At 43.4% G+C, this 22178-nt stretch overlaps 1 protein-coding gene across 18 annotated transcripts; it reads right to left on the bottom strand.

Annotated features, from left to right (window-relative positions):
- Window positions 1-1537: 1537 nt before the first annotated feature.
- ZC3H11A (zinc finger CCCH-type containing 11A) lies at window positions 1538-20789 on the bottom strand. 18 transcript variants are annotated; one of them, XM_068917895.1, is made up of 19 exons: window positions 20536-20789; window positions 14563-14619; window positions 13142-13194; window positions 12539-12741; window positions 12208-12327; window positions 11362-11485; window positions 10769-10972; window positions 10080-10196; window positions 9048-9128; window positions 8476-8586; window positions 7461-7523; window positions 7094-7189; window positions 6827-6892; window positions 5729-6229; window positions 5008-5081; window positions 3956-4274; window positions 3098-3270; window positions 2608-2675; window positions 1538-1851 (listed from the first exon to the last, which is right to left on the bottom strand). In XM_068917895.1, the coding sequence occupies exons 4-19, from the start codon at window positions 12590-12592 to the stop codon at window positions 1593-1595; spliced, it is 2430 nt and encodes an 809-aa protein (XP_068773996.1). In that variant the 5' UTR covers window positions 12593-12741; window positions 13142-13194; window positions 14563-14619; window positions 20536-20789; the 3' UTR covers window positions 1538-1592. The 18 variants fall into 18 exon arrangements, with proteins under 18 accessions (XP_068773996.1, XP_068774006.1, XP_068773991.1 ...); XM_068917905.1 differs by having other exon boundaries at window positions 9051-9128; window positions 20555-20662; XM_068917890.1 differs by having other exon boundaries at window positions 13142-13571; window positions 20536-20656.
- Between the last annotated feature and the right edge of the window lie 1389 nt (window positions 20790-22178).

The raw sequence follows: 22178 nt of genomic DNA, 5'->3' as shown, positions 1-22178 counted from the left end.
TTCAGCAGGATAAAGGGCAGCGCTGTCCTGCCCACTTTGTAGGAAGTTTCCAACTTGGTGACCCTTCTGGAACTAGAACAGCAGTTTCTTCAGAAAGGGCTTTGCTAATTTTGGTTCAAACTTTTCCTCTAGGAACTAAGACATCACAGTGGATTATCAAAGCACACAAGTGTTTTCTTCCAAAGAGAAAAATATTTACAATAAGCTAAACAGCTGATTTTCCTCTGCCAGCAGCAAACGCCTGAGGGCCCCTACAGCTTCACAAATCATAACAGGAAGAGACTAAAGTTCTCCAGAAATTTAAGAAAATAATTAAAAAATATATCTGCTAGGGAAAATGATCACTGGTGGCAGGGTACACAATAGACCCCAGTCTCAGCTATTTTCTGCAGGGTCGCAATTTCAGACTGCGCATTCAGATGGCCAGTAACCTCCCGTCCCGACTCCAATGCGTACTTCTACATGGAGCTCAAGCCTCAAAGGTGCGTTGGGGGTATAGGGGAGATGAAAGGAAGGGAGCCCCAGGACATGCCTAAAAAGGAGAGCACAGTCAGTCCTGCAGCAGTACCAAGTACCAAGATTGCTTGTCTGGGCACCGGCCTCCTGTTGGTTCAATGCCACAAATGACCACCCGATCAGACAGATGCCACATGGCCAACAGGAGTTCAAATAAAGCTGACAGTCAGTGTTTTAATGTTAGCCCTAGCAGCTGTCACTTCCCAGCAGAAGAGCCAGCAACTCAGGGGAGTGATTCCTGGAACCAAGAGGCACTTAAACCAATTCTTCATTTACCAATTTACTGCAGACTATAAGAGGAATCCTGACTTCTCAACCCAGAATCCTATTCACTTCAGCAAAAAGCACCAAAACCCCCAAGCTTTGATACAGTACAATGAAAGGGGGGGGGAGGGTATTCTAGCTGTACTGTATAGCTGCTGCTTTTCACACTGACATTGTGTTATCCCTGATAATCGAGGAGAAGTAAGGCTGGATGGACTGACTCCAACCACCACCCTTGGCAGCATGTTTGGTCCAAAATGCAAGAAGTAATCATTCTGCTCCCTCCCACCCCTTCGTTTTCATTAATTTGCCCTAAAAGAGTAAAGTCAAAATGATAGCATACATAAATAGAAATCAAGAGTTGACATAGTAACTCCAAGCTTTAGCATCAACTGTCCAAGAAATCAGAATGCAAAAACCTTGAAATACACCCAACGTTGTGTTTTGCCAAGGGCAGGGGAGGCAGGGAAAGAAGCTTTAAGTTTAAGCCTTCAGAGCATCACTGACTCAGTAGATCAATTCACAACCACCACAGCTTGCAGATGGGCATCTTTCTGGTCTGAAATAAAGAAGTGCTTTGTCCTCTTAATATTGAAGGTAGCCACCAATAGTAACAGAACGGATGCGCAGGACTTGAACTCTGACCAGCAGGGAAATCTAGGACAACTGAGTGCAGATATTGCCAATTTCTACCAGTTCAACTGTGCTTTAAGACTCATTGCAAAGCCTCAGCTAGAAAAAGGATCATCTCAGGGTATCCAACAAAATATACAGTTTTAATTTTTTTTTTTTGAAACAGAAGAATATGCAGTTCAGCTGTCAATCATCTCAGAAAGTTCAAGAAGGAGGTCATCCTCATCTTTCCCTGGGTCCAGATCAATTTCTGCTTCTAGTTTGCCTCCTGAGATTTCCCAAATAAGCTTCTCAAAGTCATCTTCTACAGATAAAGGTGCTTTCCCAGCCCCTGTGGAGCTTAACCGGCGCGTCTTTACCACTGCTTGTGAAGAAGTTGAGCTTGAGACCTCTGACTGTGCCACAGAATCTGCCTGGCTTACAATATGCAGTTCAGCACTTGGGAGAACAAGAAAGAGAACAATCAGTATGTGATATTCCTTAACTAGAGATGCATTTTCTGCCAACTAGCTCTTAAAACTGCAGCTAATCCCTCCTACACTTTACACAGGGATCATTATTCAATCAAGCTGGGGCTACTTTAGGTTCTCATACACTAATATTAGCAGATACATTTTCAGTTTGAGGATTCGTCTGTGAAAACAGAACAGCTGGAGATCTGGCAAAGACGGTTCAATTTTTGTAGCCAGAGACACTGTGCCACATTTACTAATTTGACTGTTAAGAGGTCAAGGAGTCAACCTCTGCAAATACCTGTTTACTATTTTAGTTATTTTTCCCATGACATGCTCTGCAGACTTTGCTCCCAAATACAGGAAGTTGATCCTCATATACCATCTCTCTCTCCTCTTCCAACAGTCTTTGCCCAGATGTATGTTTGGTTCTAGAGAATGCCATTGCAAAGAAAGAGGTCTTCCTCCATCCCGACCCATCTCCAACTTCATCTCATCTTCATTCAAGTTTTCAGATAACCCAAGAAGACACTATCAACTGGCAGCACTTTAAAGGGAAGCGTCTAAATAACAACTCCTTCCCGCTGCTGGAAAACGCATTCATATGATTTGTCCTAGCAGAGTTCTTCATTTGATTTTGGCATTAATCATCTCAAAACTCTAATTTTTCCACATGTGAAAGAACGTATGTTTCAAGTGAAAGCCACAGTGACCCAGAAAAAGAACAAGTTTTGGTTGTCACCTGTCTTTGGGTTTTTCTCTTTCAGGTATAGTGACCAAGTTATCCTCTGGCAGGGCTGGAACAACAGCCTGGGAAGAAACAAGACAGTGTTTATGACACACAAGTAAATGATTTCTTAGCAGATGCTTCTTCCACACTGCTTCTCCTCTGGCATTGCTGAGCCTTAACCAAAATCCAGAGCCAGGGCTTTCCTGAGAAAAGTTGATATTAACTTCAAGCTTTCCAACGACCTCGTATTTTTTAAGAGCGCAGCATTAATGGAAAACACCACATAGAAATCATACTAGAGTATTATGAAAACACTGTCATGCCTCTAATAAAAAATAAAGAGGTACAACAACCACCCTGCAGATCGTTACTGGACCTAAGAGGGAACAAAAGACATACAGAACACCCGTTTTCCATTTTTCCAACTTTTGTCCAAGAGGAGGGTAAAACTGAAGCATAAATTTTACTAGGGACCAGCAACTGTCTCAGCTAGCGTCCTTACCACAGTTGCTTTTTTAGCTGGAGGCTCCTTCATGTCACCACCACCAGTGCTGCTCAATGGTTTCACAGCTGCCACAGCAGAGGGATGACTCTCAGCTGCCCTACGTTTCAGGGCCTGCTTTGTAGGGGAGGTGGCTTTCCCATCCGATGGCTTCATGCTCGCCTTAGATTTGGCTAGAACAAAAGGAAAAGAGAACTGATATAGTCTTGCTCTGCCACAAGAAAAATCCAGGTTCTCTTAACGTTCCCATAATCCTTCCTCAGTTCATTAAAATATATTTGGCAGCAGAACTGCACTGCTATTTCCCAGACTCTCAGTAACATTTGATATACAGAGAACTGTTTACTCACAATCCATAAAGAGGAGCAAAGAAACTCAACAGCAACACTAAATAATAGACCAGGACAAGGAAAACTCAAACACAGTGCAATCTTAAGTGAAAGTAGTACTTTTTCTAAAGCACAGTATGGAGTCTAAGAAAGTTCACAAATAGAAACAATTTCTGTATTTAAAGAGCCTTGATTTCTCTAGAAAAAGTAGCAGCTACGATAAGACACGAGATAGTATGCTACTGCCGTATAAGCTCCCCTTTCTCTTGCAGTCACGACCCACAGAATTTATTAAGCTATTCTACAGTGGGTCTCAGTCCTATTTGCATTATCATTTTCTAGTCTCCCATTGCTGATCTAAGGCAGGCTGGTAGGAATAGAAGTGAACTAAAAAGTTAAATATATGCTTCATTTTGTAGTGCTTTAAGTGATAATACGTACACAGCCACAATTACAAAAACTGTCATTTTCTGCCTTTCTTTGGAGAGGCAGCCCTAAGTAACTCTGTTATCTTCTAGTCAACACTTACTTTTAGCTTTCCGTTCCAGAGATTGAGCTGCCTGTTTCCCTGGTGGTACAGCAGCGTCCTTTCCTGGGCTTTCAATCCCATCTTCCTGAGATTTCACCAATAACCTCTTTGCAACCTGACAAGTCGGCCCTGATACCACAGTGGATTCAGGACTCCCAGACGCTGGGCTTTTGGTTGCTTTTTCCACAGTGGAGGGCACAACAGCTGCTTCCTTCTGAAGTTTCTCCTCTTGGTATTGTTTCAGTTGCCGCTTCTCCCTCATTATCTCTTCAAGGCTCTTCACCTGAACTTTAGAATTAGTTGTGCTCTGATCAGAGGGCTGTGCAGGGGGAAAAAAAAGAGCAAATGGACAAAAAAAATCTATGGAGATTTCATTAAGAAAATTTGATAGGCAGTCCCTCTGCGAAGGGCTCCATGTGGAAGAGAGTACATTAGTATAATTCAGATCATTAACGGGTTTTTCATAAAACTTAGCCTATGACAAAACCTATGCTTTGCTATAGAAATACCGTTTCACATGCCCGCAATTCCCAGCATGACAAGCTTCTTCAATAAAGCAAAAGACTCTAGCTGTAATCTATTCCATTCTTGTTAAGCAACAGTCATGCAAGCGTCTAATACAGCACTCACTGACAGCCTGATTACCTCTAATACAAAGCTCTACCTTTTCCTATTGAAATACTTAAAAAAAAAAAAAAAAAAAAAACCCTTTGTGTCTGACAGACTAAGTCACTGAGAACAAAAACATTCTCTCCACATTAACCTGGTAGATTAAATCTCGTGCTAATAGGGTTTCTTATTCATTGTCACGTATAAGCATTAATTCAAAGTTTGAGGATTACAATGTTGTCTAGAAATGCTATTGGAAATGACAGGATTTAGACTTCATTGCAGCACTTAGCAAATGGGAAAAGGTAGGAACACACTTGAGCTAGAAACCCACAGCAAGTTACAGACCAACATGACAGGACAAAACTTACCAGGAGTTGTATGACTATATACATTACACACACACATACAAACACACAGATACGTATTCACAAAAGACTCACCTCTGGAGGCACAGGGACAGCTTTGGGAGAAGGCTTGCTCACTTCCACTATCTTCTTCTCTTCTCTTCCAGGTGCTTTAAAACAAACAAAAATCATTTTCAAAAGCAGAAATAAAGGAACCTGTTTACTTTCGCTTCCTTGGTGTGGTAATCTTCTCATGTCTAATAACGAGATTGAGGGAAAGGCGACAGCACGTGCTCAACAAATGCAGCAATTGGGCTTTCTCAATCACGCAACCTCTTTTGAGGAAGCTTATAAGATCTTAATGATGAGATCGTTAATGCTCCGAAGATCTGATTTTTGACAGAAACTGGCCCTCAAATTAAGAGGTTTAGACATGCTTCACAAACACAGGTATATCACTATCTAGGCTAAACAACACAGATAACGCCCAAGAGGAAAGTAAACTTGGATTCAACATAGGGAAGGTCTCGTACCACCAAGAGATAGCAGAAAAAGCAGAAAAGAGAAATTAAGCTACAGAGCCTCTCCATGAATGAATTTTCCAGTGGGAAATATAGTAAATCATTGTGTAATTAACAGCTACTCTGAATGCGCGTGAAGGAAGCGAGTAGGGTTGCACATTCTGGCACTTCATTGCCTTTAACTCTTTTAACTTCTAACGTTCATAGAAGAAAAAAGCAAAGCAAATCCTGAACAAATCAAGTTTGCTCGACAGGGGAAGCACCTCATCAGGGCAAGTGCTGCAGCATTTCATTACCTATTAGCTTTGTGATCCGTAACAATCTCCTCCCTGCGGGGGCAGGTTCAGGTTGGGTTGGTGGAGCTGGAACGTTTTCTCCACTCTGCTGCATCCGCAGAGCTTTCTCCTGCTTGATTTCTTCCAAGGTTTTAATACGCACTTCCCCTGCTGGCTTGGCTTTACCTGTGGGCTCCTCTAGCTGCACTTTGCTAGGCACAGACGGAACTAGTATGTTCTGCTTCTTGGAATCACCCTCAACCTTTGCCTTGATAGGGATTTCCTCTGCTTTTTGCTTCTCTTCTTCCAATCGTTTGTGTTTTTTTTCAGCTAGGGCCTCTGAAAAAGTTTTGATGCGAATTGCAGAGGAAGGTCTTGCCCCTGGGCTGGTATCTTCTGTTCTACAAGGCCCTTCAGTCTGTGCTTTAGCTTGAGATTCTCCTCGTCGCTGATTAGCTCTCTCGAGACGGATTTCCTCCAGAGTTTTCACATGGATCTCTCCTGTCGGCTTGGCAGCTTTCTCTGTCATCATCATCATTTAAAAAGAAAGAAAAAAAAAAAAGAGAGAGAAAGAGAGAAAGACAGAGAAGCATCAACACTTAAGAGAGTTCAACAACACTCTGAGTCTCCAAAATTTGTCACAGTACTAAGGCAAGCTAATTTTGAGTGATGCCAGCAAACGCACCCTAGGGCAGTATCATGCTCTGTATTACATTCTCCTTTCCCTTCGAGCCCCTTGAAGCGTTTTGAAGACCAACCCTATCCAGAGACAGTTGCTACAAAAACAAACAAAACCCCACTAGTCCACTTCATTTTGTTACTTGCCAAACTAGGTCTTTCCCTTAACATCTCTAACTCTTGCTCTTGGCAGTGATTCTGTTCCACTTGGGCCTAGGCATACTTCAGCTGCTCATGGTTCAGAGCAGGAACATGAAACCTTGCCGAGGCACAAGTGGAAAAGAAACATGCATCAAGAACCACATCTCTGACAGCAGCCATCAGAAGAGCTTTAACACTCAAGCAAGAGGCATCAGGCATTTTTTAAAACTAACTTTTAAGTCTGTGTGGAAGTAGTGTAGGTTCATGGAAAGGGAAGGCAATGTAACAACCAATTATTACCTGTCTCTGTACTGGTCTGTTCAGAAGGCAATCCTAGCCTCTCCTTCAGAGACCTGGGGACTTGAACTGCAAGAGAGAACAGATAAAATTAGGTGGACTGCATAAATCCCAACTTTATGCTCACATTTCAAAAGCAGACAGAAGATCGCTGGGATTCAAAGTGACCTCCAACCAACAGGCACAGAGAAACGGGAGAGGAAAGGAGACACGGAAAGCCTAAACTGAAGACCTGTGTACCAAATCCAGGTGTCTCTTTAGTAGCTGTACCTCTCTTTGGTGCTTTGTCAGCATTTTCCAAACTCTCTATCTTCTTCCCCAGCCTTTCAGCAAGGCTGCGTTTCAGTGGAAGGCCACTTTCATCAGCTGCAGACAGAGAGAAAACAGGAAATACTTTAAGAACCTTAATAATACTTTAAGAACCTAAAATCCTCTAGAGGAGGATTTTAGAACAGTAAACAACAAACTTCAACTTTTCCAGATATATTTTCTTGTATTTGCCTTCCAGTTGCTTATGCAATTTGCCATTTCTACAATTTGGCATCTCTGCCAAAAGGTATTTTCTTCTCTCTCACCTCAGGAATACCCTTGAATTTAGACAAAACCATCCGAACAAGAGCTCACAAAAAGTTCTTACCAATGGAGGCTTTCCGTTTTCCCAGTCTCTCTGCAAGACTCAATCGAATTACAGGCTCCTCCCCTAAAACAGCAAAGCACAGTGTCTTTAGTTCACAAAAAACAGTAACGACTAAAGCATTACCTGCTAGCCTCCATATATACACCTATTCTGAAAAACAAACACAAAACGAAAAAAAAAACCCAAATATTACAAGAATGCTATATCGCAAAAGATGACACTGTTTTGAGACACACAAACTAATATTTCAACTGTAAAAAACACTTAGAAAAAAATACCAATAGTCTGAGTCCTTGTTTCAACCTCCTGCTAAGATGAAGACCAATAAACCAGAGTTTACATGAAAGCTGTACTTTGGGCAGGAGAAAACGTTACAGTGTCATAAGCAAACAAAATACTAGGCACAAACTTTCCGAAAAGCATTCCTTCCTAAGGTGAATGACTACGAGTAAAAGTAGTTCTCCGCTTTTTTGCTTCTAAAAGGAATTCACATCTGAATAACATCACAAACTCTTATCACAACACTGTCCACAAATACTACTGCTGTCCTCTTTAATGCTTTATAAATTGGCTTCTTGTATAACATTATCTTCTATAGCTTTTTCCACTCATTACTCACCTGCTTTTCAGCTATCCCCTATTTGCACACTGACAATTGTTTGGCCTTTATTTTCTCTCTCTCTGCTGCTACTGCGTTTCATCCAAATACTAATTCTCTCATGTGCTGTCAACATATTAGCTCATATACAAGTCCCACCTGACTTCAGGAACACAAAAGTCAGGGTAAGCACACGTTCAAGAGTTTGTAGGATAGTGATCGTACATGATTAGCTATGGCTTAATGTCAGGTTGATAAAAAAAACACTTCTTGATCTTCTATTGCAACAGAAGAAACTATTATTTCCATGATCTTTTTAACAGAAAAAGGCAGCCCCAGCAGACTAACACAACTGAATCGTACTTAACCTTTAGCTTTAGAAACCACTGAATTGGAAACAAAAGTATTCTTTATTACCTTGTTTTGTAGATAGTGTCACGGTTCTGACTACTGTCCGTACGTTTTCCTTTTCCGGCACAGGAATAGTCTGAGATTGGAGTGGATGAACAGGAACTCCTGAAGGGCCTTCTGATTGGAGCAAGTGAAACATAAGAATGTTTAGGAGGGGGAAAGAACAACACCAAATAATTATCATAAAGACCAAAAGATATCAAGTATCCATTACTGCCTAACACAGAATGACCAGTGCACGTAAATAAGGTATGTCGAGTAATCTGCCATGATCTGCGCTTGAAATTCCAAGTTTAAGAAAACAGGTTTTATGCCAAAAGATTTTGAGGTTCCCAACTAAAGGAACATGGAAGTCTGTCCCCCAAGCAGCTCCCAGTCGCAATCAGCTATTAGCAGCTATTAGTCGCAATCTACCCATTAGAACAAAAGAACTTTGCTTTTACAAGTAATTGTATTCATCAATGCATAATCAGCTATCCAGATATTATCAAAAGAAAAACAAATACAAAAAAAAAACCCAAGGACAAAGATGAACAGAAAGCAGAAGAGTTAGTAAGAGAGGGGGGATATTAACTCACCACCTTGTTTTTTTGATCTTTCCTTCAGTTTTTTCAATTTAATTTCTTCAAGTGTTTTTATCCCAAAATTCAACTTCTCATCTGAAAACACAAAACAGTTAATGGAAGCATTAAGCAATCGGCCCCTTCTTCTCCCTTCTTCCCACCCTTTAGAGTAAAACCTAGAGTTTTAAGCAGTAGTTTCATCCATCTATACGATATTAGTTTCCTCTATCATTACATATGAATTTCCTACAATGCTTGACAGGACACATTTGCACATATTAAAATTCCACTCTGTTGGCCCATTTTGTTCTACACAGGTAAACAAAGAGTATATCTTTCCGAGCCAGGGGACACACAAGGTATCAGGTAGGAATAAGATCATCGAGGAAATAACTGAGTCCATTCACCACCCCCATGTCCTATTGTATTTTTACAACGTATTGTTTTTGAGTTAATTGCCAAATTCTTCGTCAGCTACCAGAAGATGATACATACATAAACACAAGATTTTTTCCCCTACAAGAAAGGTTTCCTTGGTGTTTTCACAAAGAAAAATAGCTCCATTAGCATGCCTACATAATATTCCATTTGTCTTAGAAAAACAGACTTGGAAGGCGAATGGGAGAAAAGGGTAAACCAGGAAGTAAAACTGCGTTATATACCAGGGCATGTAAGGCAAGCTGGATTGAGAGCCTGTAGCAAAAGACCCAGGCTCTTTGGCTATTCTTATGCTCTTGAATGTTATTCCTACAATGTTAAGGCTTCAGTTTCTTGAACACAGGTTACCTTTAGTACAATCGGTTTTGGTATCTTGAAACCACAATGGCATTTCGGTTTGAAAGCCTCCTGCTCAACTTCCAGCCTAACAACAGCTAATAAGCTTTTTTCAGACTGCAGAGAAGTTACCACTAGCTCCATGATCTCCATACAAGATTAACCAATTCTTCTAAGGCTTTCGCCAGACAGGACAGCCCACAGGAAATACTGATCATCATATTTATAAAAATGGCCATCCTTGGATCCATCCTACTCCCGGTGTTATAATACCTTGTTTTGTATTAGCATTGGATTTCCTAGTGGAAATTATCCGCAATCCATTATGGGTTTCCGGAGCTGGTTGCTGGACAGGTGTTTTAGTTTCATCTCCTTCTTCAGAAAGCTGATCTGAAGGGGAAAAAATAAACCTATCAGTTAAGCAGTAGGGATTAGACAAGAATATCAGCTTGCCTGTGTTTATGTAGCTCATACATTCATACACTGAATATTTCAGTCCATGGTTCCTGTTCTGTCCATATTCTTAATTAGAACACAAATATATGGTTTTAAAAGTTGTGGGTTGTTGTTGTTTTTGTTTTGTTTTTAAAAAAACAGCCACAGCATCTAGATCAACTTATACGAATAGAGCTATACTGAGCAAAAATATCAAGACTCCTGACTCTCATTGGTAGTTTCAACCGCTACACAATCTTTTATTCTGGATTGGACAAGATTCTTCAGACAAATTAGGGAGGGGGGTTTCCCTCTTCTGATGTACAGCATCACACAACGGACTAGCTGCAACAAGAGCGTTTCTGAACTTTCCTCCTGTATTATGAATTCTGGACATAGACTGCTAACCATGGACCACCAGTGGTCTAACCAGACTGGTTGCCTTATAAATAGTCAGTTTTCAGATACTCCATGATTTACAGATTCATTTATGGTACAAATGCCTTAAAGAACTAAAGTATGCTCACCATCATCATCTTCATCATCATCTGCAGCATTGATTACAACTGGCGGATGTGTAGGACTTGGGACATTTTCAGAGTTTTCCACTTTCATTACCCCCCTCAGCTGTGGGGAGGGATTTGACTGGACAGAAAGTTTATTCTGCTGCAGAGCGATCTGCGCCACTTTCACATCATCTTCTGCAGATTCAGGTGGACTTGGCAGTGTAGCTACAGGAAGAATAGGATCTTCTGTAATTTGGCCATATAAAACTTTGACCCCCAATGTTGCACTCACTGCATAAAAGCGGCAGGTAAGGGAAGACATTTACCCAGCTGGCTACTGAATTTATGCTCTCCTATTCCCTACTCTGTCACTGCTTATACTGTGAGCAATGGCTTCACTTCACACACAAAACTCACCTTCTTACCAGCCAGTAAAAGACCAAATGAGGGGAAAGTAACCTGAAAGGCAACGATCACACAAGGCACAGAGAAGCTGAGCAAAAAACAAAACAAAACAAACCACCACACACACACACAAAACAAACAAACAAAATCCCAGGAGTACATACTCAGTCTGCAGGCTACAACAAAACAACCCCCCCACCACCACTCACTTTTGCTTGGTGGCAAGAAGAGTCCATCGACATAACGTCCCTTGGCGTGATGAAAAGCACAGTTGGATTTCTGACAGCCAACTGGCTGTTTCTCCCAATAGCAAGGAATCTCACTGCGTTTTTTCTGAAGACGGAAAGAAATAAAACCTCACAGTAACACTCATCTGCAAAAAGCCGCATCGTTCCAGATTATGTCAGAGAGGACTTATCATAACGCAACACTGAGGCATCATGTCAAAGGTCCGTTCATCACTAAAGTATTTCAGGGCATATATACAAACTTTGCATAAGCTGTAACTATTACATATATTTCTTGTTATTCAGTTTGAGAAGACAGGCACCCTCACACATCAACTCAAGGTGTGTTAAACTAGTACACCTTGCCATATACTAGGATTATTCAGAGGGAAAAAACACCTTAAACAATCCAGGTTAAATTTATCTCAGCTTATCTTCTAGAGCTTCAGCTCTTCCTCATCCTTTTTCCCCACCTTCTAGTACCCAAAGAGAAACAAAGCGATCAGAATAACGTTATCTGAAGGATTACAGGGACAGAAGAGACCTGACAGACCACTATCTAGCCTAGCTCTCAGAGGCAATTTTAATGAGTCTGATCAATGTGGCTACTCTTGCATCTGTTGAGAAAACAGATTTCAGTATCTAATACAAAATTTTCACGCTGAGATATATCTAAAAGATTAATTACCCTCCCAAATTTCCTCCTGCTCCACTTGCGGTAGTGCAGGCCAGTTCATTTTAAAGCGAATACATCTATCTTATACTTACAGCAATGAAAAATACTTTTACTGATTTATCTTGAAAATATATCTTTGGGCAAACACTTACATCAATTTCCATGTGTCTGAATCTGCAGACATTCCTAAAACACCGACCCTCCTGCCAGAGCGTGCAGACCGTTTCATTCCCCAGAGCAGCTTCACAGTGGCGGAAGGGACAGCTGTCTCCCTGTAACCAAAAGGAAACGAACAATAAAGAAAATAAAATAGTACAGCCTGAATAAATGCTCATGCTATTAGGAAAGGTTTTTAGAATGTGAAGTAGAATCTAGAATCTGGTTATTAAGTTACCAGAGATCAGTACGTCTCCCTCTAGACTCCCCTCACCCAAGCTAAAAATAATTTAAAAAATTTAAAATAAAAACCTCATCCAGTCATACCTTGTTACACGTCGAATAGAAATAGAAATAGCAATCGTCTCCTTGGTTAGACATGCTGAACAAATTCCTAGAAGCAGCTCAGGTTATCAGTGTCGCCTCTCCACAGGGACCTCTTGCACTCTTGACAAGAGCTGGCTTCGCTCTTTCTTGGGCTGAAAGTCTTCTACAGGCTTGTTCAGTGAAATCTTCTTTTAAAAGTAACCCTGAAAAAGTATCAACAAGTGAATAAAAATCCAATTATAAAGTAATAAGCATTTTTCCAGCTTTTTTTTGTTAATCCAATTAGTCTCATGAGGGGTGCAACCTCTTGAAACTAGCCGAGTACAAGATCATCCCCGTACTAAATCAAGTTTACGTAAAACTGCATGGATTTGTCATTTGTGTTCTCTTCTACATCCTTAGCAAAATCTACATGCCTCAGAGCACAGGAAAAACTGCTGCATGTAGCTCTAAGCACAATACTAGAGCTACTTCTTAAAAAATCATCATACATTTGAGTCATCAGTCAGTGATTAACTACGGGTACTAAACGATTTCTACAAAACGCAATTTGACATATAAAACATTATTTTCCAATCACCATGGACCTTCAAGTGCACGTACCTGGACAATCTCAGCAAAGGTACTGATCTTCAAAGACTTCCAGTTAACTTCTCCTGTAGGCCGAACCAACACTGAATCCGTGAATTAATAATAAAGGGGTAGAAAGAATTTTCCTCCTCACATTGCCAAGGGAACCTCTCATCCACAATTCAAACATAGGATGTGCTTTTAAACATCTTACAACTAATGGAGGAAGCAAGTCCATTTGAATACTCTGTCAGACTGGAGACAGCCAGGGTTAGTTAGCTCTTCAAAAAACCAAAAAACAAAAAACCAAAAAAAAACCCAGTGCATTTAAGGATGAACTTGTGATTCAAAGTGGCTGCAAAAATGAAGGTCCATCTTCCACAGCCGGACAATTTTAATATATATATATTTTTAAATTTAAAATTCAGTAAGTTCCAATTTCTGGTCTTCAAGATTTCTTCACCTATTAAGAAAACACAAAAACCTTCCCCCATCTTTATTACCTGCATAGCAAAAACATTCTTGCGTGTATAAGTACACAAATATGTATATACATATACACATATGTGTTTATACACACGCCGACAGTGAGTGATAATAAAATCAGCAAGAGCGATAACAAAAATTAGACATTTTGGCTACTGGCCATGTAGGGTGCATAAAAAGTGTCTCGTTTTGAGGGAACTGGCAAAAATGAAAGTTTTACTTTATATTTTGATGAATGCGCCTTCAAGGCTGATGCTTTATAACATGAGTGATTTTGGGGCCAGCACACAAATATGCATACGTAGGTACATGCATACGGTATAAACATACCTATACACACAAGCGTGCACAGTATATGTTGTATGATATCCATATCATCAAGAACAATACTTTTAGCCCTGTTCAGACACGCAGAGTTGCAATCAATTAAGAGCAAGAAGACAGCAGATCAAGGATACAGCAAGCTTTGAGAGGTGGGGAAATGCTCACTTTCGAAGTGGCATGGCTGCATGAGACCAAGAATTTTGAATTTTTTGTATATATATATATATTTTCATATATATTTTTTTACATCAGAACAAATACTACAAGTTTGCCATCACATGCCGTTCCCTAATCCATATATCGACCATTATCCATTGCTGCAAGATCAAAGGTTTGAGAAGATGGCTCAGGTCCAATTCTTAACAGCCAAGGATTTTTTTGATGCCGCAGAAGCTGAAATTGATTCCATTTAGCTATAAACAGCTTTTTGATGTGAAGTCAGACATTTTGTTTCTTAATTTTTAAAGATAATAAATGCTATAAAACCTGCAACCAGACCAGATAAAAATCAAATTAAAGTGATTCTGATCCCTATCACTAAAATGCTGCACATTTCTGTGCTAAATATTTCTGACTCTTTTGGACAAAACTGAATGAAATAGTTCTTACAAATTAATAATAAAAGGTTGGAGCCTTTTACTCACACAAACACTAGTGAATTTTCCAGGATATTTTTTTTTTGGCAGGGAATTTTCCCAAATCTAAAATAAAGAGAGGAAAAGTTGGGTTCTTGCATTAGTTATTAGTTTTGATCGCTTGACAAAGGGAATAAAAACAGAAATTAAGTGCAAGGTTTCTTCCCATCTTCAGTACTGGTATGACTATTCACTTTTAACCTTTAGCACCTTCAAAACCAAACTTTGTGTCGCACAAATTCCTATGCATCTTCTAAAAATTACTAGTGCTCTTCGGCGTGGAAGTTTGACAAGAAACATTTTGCCAAATGTGTTACCAATACCATTGTTAATTAAATGCAATTTCAAGCATGAAAATTCTGAAAATTCTTCAGTTTGCACAAACCAACACTTAAACAGACGGCAATTAAGGACCACTGCTTCGCTGAGCAGAGGTATTCAAATACAAATCAGAGGGAATTCATAGTCTAGAAGGTGGCATTTCTTTTCCCTAGGAAGAGCGAGGAGCACCTGTGTATCGCAGGGTTACTATATCCATCGCTGCCACCGTGGAGAAAAAAAAAAAAAATTCCCCTACAGATTTAGCTCTTTTGATTGCCCAAGCAGCTCAGCTGCTTAAATCTAATGTGTTTTGCTTGCTGCCTTCCATATTCCTGAATACACTTTGAATGCTGTTCAGAATTTGAATCTGAATGGATCTTGTTTAAGGAACGGCAAGAAAACAAAACTAAAAACAAAACGAAACAAAAAAATCAAAACAAAAACTCACCACTATAAATTCCAAAAAAGTCCTTTCATTATATAAAAAAGTTAACTCAAAAACTTTCTTCTTTTTTTTTTTTTTTTTTAAAACTGAGGTCAGTTAACTTGGCAATCTGAGCGCTAAGCAGAAATCAACTTAACTAACCCCTGAAAGCCTAAATAAAAATGAGTAACTCTGGTGCACTCAGCAAGTCTCTCAGAAGCTGGTAAGAACGTTAAGGCTTTTTTTTCCCCCCCGTCCTTCCAAAACTGCAGTAAAGTTTTTCTATTAAGATTGAGCTGCACGTAACATTTTGAATTCATTTTAACTTTCCAGCTTGGTGACCAGCATTTGTTCTGTATTGAATTTACAGAAGAGCAAAAGGGGAATGACTTTTTTTTTGTACTCCAACAAATGCACGAAGGAAGGATTATTCAATACTTGTAGTATTGTGCTTATTAACTAGGCATTTACCTACAGGTATTTTTTGATCATAAAGCACAAACTACTTCACTTTGACAGTCTCTGTTCCTGGTCTCTTTTTGCATGCCTTTAATTTATTATAAAACAGTAAACAAGTTTAACATCCCTGTTTATAAGGACACTACAAGTTGACAGTCAAAAGACAAGGAAGGAAGAGCACCAAAAACTGCAGGTTCTAATCCCACTTTTCAATCCATCAGTGTTACCTCAGCTGCAAAACAGAGCCACTGCTGATTCACCCACTTGTTATAGCACTCCACAGCTGAAAGTGCAATGTGCACTAGGTGTTAAAAATTACGTAAGAAAGAGTGCACATGGTGCCTGCAGACACCATACCTGTTCAGTGTACTTCACATGATCTGAAGCACAGAAGAACCTCTTGCTAATACCTCCTCCCTACTATAAGGGCTCTCATCCTCTGTATCAAAGTCTAAAGCCAAGAGTAGAATAGTCATCATTAATACTCTTTACATTTGTTTTAATGAGTTCTAGCTGTTCTATAGTATCTAAACCTAGACTAGGTGCTCGTTCAGAAACTGGAGAGGGCGGGGAGGGACAGGGGACAACACAGCACTCACCACCCACTCAGAGCAAAGACTGCAAGGCTGCCAGCCAAGAACGGCAGCTTGAGTGAACGCAGGTCCCAGCCTCCTTCGCCAGCAAGTCAGGGCTCACCTTTTATTGTGACCTCTGAGAATTCTACTGTTGCCACAGCCAAGCGCCACAACAGCCTCTTGCTGCCTGGAACAACTCTGAAGATGAGCCACTTTAAGGTACCTGAACTAGGACAATCTCCCTTAAGACGAGAGGCAAATCGGTCTCTTTCCTGAAAGGGCTGACTGGCCTAGTGCTTCTGCAATTCTCAAAGCACAACCCTGTACTGAAGCAGACATCTGATCAGACACTCATTTAATACAGATTTCTCTATAGCTTAACACTTCAAAACCTAGAAGAAGAAATTCTTCAAAACTACCTTTAAAGCCAGGATCTAATAAGGTGGCCAAGGTGAAGCGTTCAGATCTGAGCACGCAACTCGGCAGAGAATCGGTTTCAAGACTAAGACAAATCATCTCCCAGTCCAAGAGCTACAGGGGGCACCTTTGATTTGAGTCGCTCCACACACTCTGCAAAGTCAGGAGGAGGAGGTGAATCGAGGACAGCAGCACTTGAGCAAGACCTGCAGTGCACGTGTGCAGTTCCAGAGTGGTCTCCGCAAACAAATGGCTCAAGAACGTCACACCCATGTGACATCAGGGACCTCTGGAATGAGTTGAGAATAGTCCCATCCACCCTCCCAGGAGGAGGCTGCACACAGTAGTTGTGCTCTGCCTTCTGCTGTTCTGAAGTTGCTTTAACACATAAAAGGTACCTCCACTGAGCGGCTATTTCCTGCTCCAAGAGATCCTGTGGAAGATGGCTTGCATGCTGGAATTCCTGCAGAATTTGATGGGCCTTAGCAGAATGAGCAAGGTGATAGCAAGTCTCTTAAGTAACTGTTAAGACCTTATCAGTGCTCTTGTGCTCTCAGAGGAAGTTTAAATCACTAAATCTAAAACATATGTAAAACATGACACTGACAACAGTGCCAGCTGTCGTCACAATATTGTCCAAAGCTACAAAGCAAGGGGTGAGGGAATTGGGAAAAGCCACACACCAATTTGGTAATTCACTTCTTGTAGGACACTCGCTGCTTGTAGAATTTTTAGCGAAGCCAGTTAGAGCGAGCGGCCTGTTTTCTAAAAGGGGACTTCTGCTGCAGCAGTCAGAGGAAGGCAGCGTATCAAAAGATACCCAACGGGCCATCACTGTCGGGTAGCCTGTGGTGGGTTCACAAGTCCATATAATCAATTGCCAAATGCATTTTTATGCATTCTGCTTTCTCCAAAACCTTCCACAATCACTTTTGTGGAAAAGTATGTCCTAGAAGGCAACTGATTGCTTAGTGCCACAATCTGTATTAACTTCTGAAAAGTTGGTGTTGGAAAAAAAAAAAAGCATCTTCAATAACCGATTTTGTAATACCTCCATTTGTCCATCATGTAACTGCATTCTCTGAACCGAGTTTCTTCACAGCAATATTTAGTTGAGAGTTTCTTTGAGTCCCACAGTTAACATTTATGGCCTTTCTCTTACCAAGCCTCAGCTCAGCAGACAAAGTAGGAACATCCCAGCCTGGAGAGGTTAAACCAGAACTCACTGTAAGCTTATCCCTTGAAAAGAAATAGCCCAACATGTCTCTTTTACAGTTCAAGAATTCATGCGGAACAGTAGAAGAATCCACGAGCGCTTCCTGACCTTCACCATTACCATTAGATTTAGCTCCTGACCCAGTGTATAGGGTGCATGACCTGCAAGTGGTGCTGCAGCACGGAAGTGCCACAGCGAGCCCCTGGCCCGCCTCGACTGACATAACTTTTTCATACATTGCAGACATCACAAAGAACCTGCCAGCTATACTGAGCATCGACAGAGAAGAAGATCCAGGCAGCAGATGTCTTTATCCTGATTTCTGGCATCAAAATGCTTTTGACAGTACTGCTTTTACAAAGAGAATTCCCTCTATTTTCTCCAGATGCTCCAGGAACTACTATTGCTGCAGCTGCAACGGCTGCTGTAATTGCACTGGCACAACCCACATCTTTGGCAAATCTTTTTGACAGCTCCGGTTTACCTGGGCGTAGTTGCAGTCCATTCCTTCTTCTCTTTGAGTTGAAAAAACAGTCCACTGGCTTTTCCATATCATCTCTGCAGAAGGGCTGGGAACAGATATCAAACTCCCACTGCTACAACTGCTATCTGGGCAGATGGACGACGCAGACATGCTAAAGGCATATTTATCCTCCCTTACAGTGCTTCCAGCTGTAACACTTATTTTGTTAGCCATGGTCCGACGTGCAGAATGCTTGACTTGGGGGTGTCACTGAGGAATCAATGTCACCAGGCGAGTACCTGGCTTGTCATGGTCAATGCCTTTTTGTTCTTTTTTTTTTTTTTTTTTTCTTCCTTAAACACATGCTCAGGATGGCATACCAGGTAAACGAAGGATCAATATGGAAGAAGTTCCACACAATGGAAATCTTCGCTCTTCTTCTAGGCAACAGTACGTGCTTTAGCATACTGCACTCTGTAAAGAAGCTCTCTCCATCTTGTTCAGCAGCAACAGGCAAGACCTCTGCAGCTGCAGCACATGCAGCTGTAGCAGTACCTGCAGGTCCCAAATCCTTAACAAATTTTTAGATGGTACATTTTTTTTTTTTTTTAAATGTAGTGGCTTTCCCTTAGTCCATAACCCCTTCTTTCCTATATTAGTAGGTGGCTCTCCTCTACCTTTCCCTCCATCCACCACAAACTTTTCCTCCTTGGTGTCAGAACAGACACTGGAAACAAATTCCAAATGAAGGGCACTGATGAAGCTGTTGCAGTTGCTCTCAGGGCAGACTGGCATACTGGAAAAACATGCACTCCTCCTTTTTCTATGTCTGAAATCAGTGCCAGGACCTGGCAGCAACTTTCTATGGGAATAACGACTATTCATCTTCCTCACTGAAATTAAAAGAGTCAATTTCCCCTGGAAGTAGTCTTTTGGAAGGTGCCATTTTAGATGAGAGGAGACAGGAAGAGGAAGTTTTCTCTAGGCTAACTTTCTTCCTGAAATACTGGGACATCCAGCAACAAATCTAGCCTATCTGTTCAGCTTGATCATTTTTAATGTGTGTCCAATTCAACTGCATGCCACAGCAGTAGTTCCAATTTTGCTTCAAAAATCACCTATCCACAGAATAGCTCTCTCTCTCTTTTTTTTTTGTTTTTAAACAGTCAAATAACAGAATTTTGTATTTTGAAAGTAGGGGCCCAGAGCTCAATTTCTGAGCACAGCAGGAACTCCAAACAACCAGTTCTGGGAACAGCCAGTAAACTCCACAAACTGATTGCTACAGTAGCAAAAAAAAAAAAAAAATCACTTTTGCAGCATTATAAACTTAAGTATAAGAAAACAGAAAGTTTCAGGATCAAAATCTTAAGAAACAAAAACAAACATTGCCTATTTTTAAAAAAACAAACTAAAGGAGAAATTATGACAAGTGGGTGCATCCAGAGTTAGTCAGATCCTGAAGGCGGTTCCTTTGGGGTACGGAGGAGCAATTTCTCAGATGACTAGTTTACAGCATACCCCTTATGTGCATTGCTACAAAAGGAAGGCACAAGCTTTTAACTCAGAATAACTTATCCTCCTAAGGCACCCGTACTGAGGTCTGAAATACGCTCAAAATGAACATATTCAGAGCCAGCCCAAGGTCTCTCTTCCCCCGGGAGACCGCAGGGAAGAGCGGAGGAGGAGAGCCCTCAGCCAGAGCCTGGAGGAAGGGCTAAGGACCGAGGGAAGGGCAGAGGAGGAGGGGAGAGCAGCGCCGGGGCCTGCGGCCCTGTGGCGAGGGGCAGAGGGGACCTTGGGGCCTAGCCGCGGGCCGCCGGGAGCGGCTCCCCTCCCGAAGGTCCCGGGGCGACGCCTCGGCCCCCGCTACCTCCCCGACAGAGCCCGGGCCGCCCCGCAGAAGCGGGGGGCGCCGCCGCCGCCTGTCCCCCGGCGGCTGAGGACACCCCGCCGCGAGGGGACAGGGACGAGGCCGCGGCCTGGGCCGCCGGGCGCGGGGGCTGCGGCCTGCTCCCCCTGAGGAGAGCGGGGCCTGGCGAGGGGGAAGGGGGGCGACCCCGGGCCCTTCCCCCGCCCCCGGCGGTCTATGAACGGCTCTAGTTACCGGCGAGCAGGGACTTTACCGAACCCCTGGGGAACCGCCGCTGCCGCCGTCGCCTTGTCCCCTCGCTCCGCCGCGGCCACCGCTCAGGCCGTCGCCTTCACCACTGCCAGCCTCAAAGATGGCGCCCAACATACGGGCACCATCCGCGCGCCCGCTGCTAAGATGGCGACCGGCGCGGCTTCGCCCGCGCCCGCTTCCGCCCGCTTGACGCGGTGGGGGCGAGGCGGGGCTCCGCCCCCCTCCCGCCCCGGCACAGAGCGACGCGCGGGCGGCGCCGCCCACCACAGCCATAACCGCGACGCGGGCGGGAGCCGCGAACAAAACGGCGCGGGCGGCTCCTTCCTCCTCCTCTACCTCCTCCATCCTCCTCCTCCAGCCGCCAAGGGGCGCCCTGAGTTTCTCTAACCCTGAACAAAACCACTCACTGGGGGGAAAACTGCAGGGGAACCTTCCCCCCCCCCTTGCCACCCCTCAGCCTCCGCTGGGGACACTGGGCCTCGCTCCTGCCTCCTGACGGTGCATCGGGAGCCCCTTGGCCGGGTTTAAACCCCCTTTTCCCCCCAGCCCGGCGTCGAGCGAAGCTCCTGAACCCAAACCTCCGATGACAAGCGCAGGCCGGGACCCCTTGGCTCATCGGCCCTCGGCCTGGGCCTGGCCTCGGTGGCTGAGATGCGCCGGGGGCCTCGCGCCTTTCCCCGCTGCCGCCCGTTTGGCCCTGAGCGGCCCCCGAGCAGCCGCCGTCGTCCTCGGGGGAGGCCCCAGCGGCTGCGGGAAAGAAAGGGGGCCCGTCGAGGCAGCGAAAGCCGCTGGGATCGGCGTGATGATCCAGGTCGGTGGGAGCAGGCCGCCGCGCGCCAGGATTCGTGTCGGCCTGCGGCAGCTCCGGGAGAAGGGAAAAGAAACGCTGGCTATTCCCCCCCCCCCCCCGCCACCCTCGTTAAACGGCTAGGAGTCCAGTGATTTCTTTCTCCCTTTGCATCCAGCAAAAGAAGAAAAAGGAAAACCAGTTTTGGCTGTTCTCTTTAAGAGCCGGAAGGCGCTGTCAGCGGAGAGACCGCTCTGCTCCGAGGTGCTCAGAAAGAAGGTGACGCCGCGAAATAGCGAAAGCTTTTACCGCCCTCCCTGATGAGCTGGCATCGGCTCCTAGGGTGATACGCTCGTTTTAGATTTATAGCCCCCACCTCGCCCAGCTGAGCCTTGCCGTCGGGACTCGGCCCTGGAGAGAGCCTGCTGTGAAAGGCGCGGAAGAGAGCGACGGCCCTTTGCGCTGCAGCCGGGGAGTTAAGCGGATCCGATGCGATCGCTCCGCTTGGGAACGAGGGTGTTGCGGGGTGGCTTTTATTGCCTATCGTCCTCGTCTGGGCCAAGTTCCTCTACAGAGGCGATACAGCCTCAACCTCCAGGCAGGAGGACACGGCTCAAACCCAGCGCCCAGGAGATGGAGATGACAACCCTGACGGTGCTTTGGCTTAGGGGCACCGCAGGCAGGAGGGGGGTCTCCGCTACGGGGCAGCACCCGGGAGCCGTTCGCTTTGCATAGTCCGCTCTGGAGCGTGCGTGGAGATGGAAGAAGCCGCGCTTCAGGCGAACCGACGGGTGCAGCCAGCCAGCCCCTGCCTCTGAAGCGCGAGGCTCAAGAGCAA

The sequence above is a fragment of the Struthio camelus genome, chromosome 24, assembly GCF_040807025.1.
Source record: "Struthio camelus isolate bStrCam1 chromosome 24, bStrCam1.hap1, whole genome shotgun sequence".
In the NCBI taxonomy this organism is placed as follows: Eukaryota; Metazoa; Chordata; class Aves; order Struthioniformes; family Struthionidae; genus Struthio; species Struthio camelus.
This window is presented reverse-complemented; position numbering and strand designations above follow the sequence as displayed.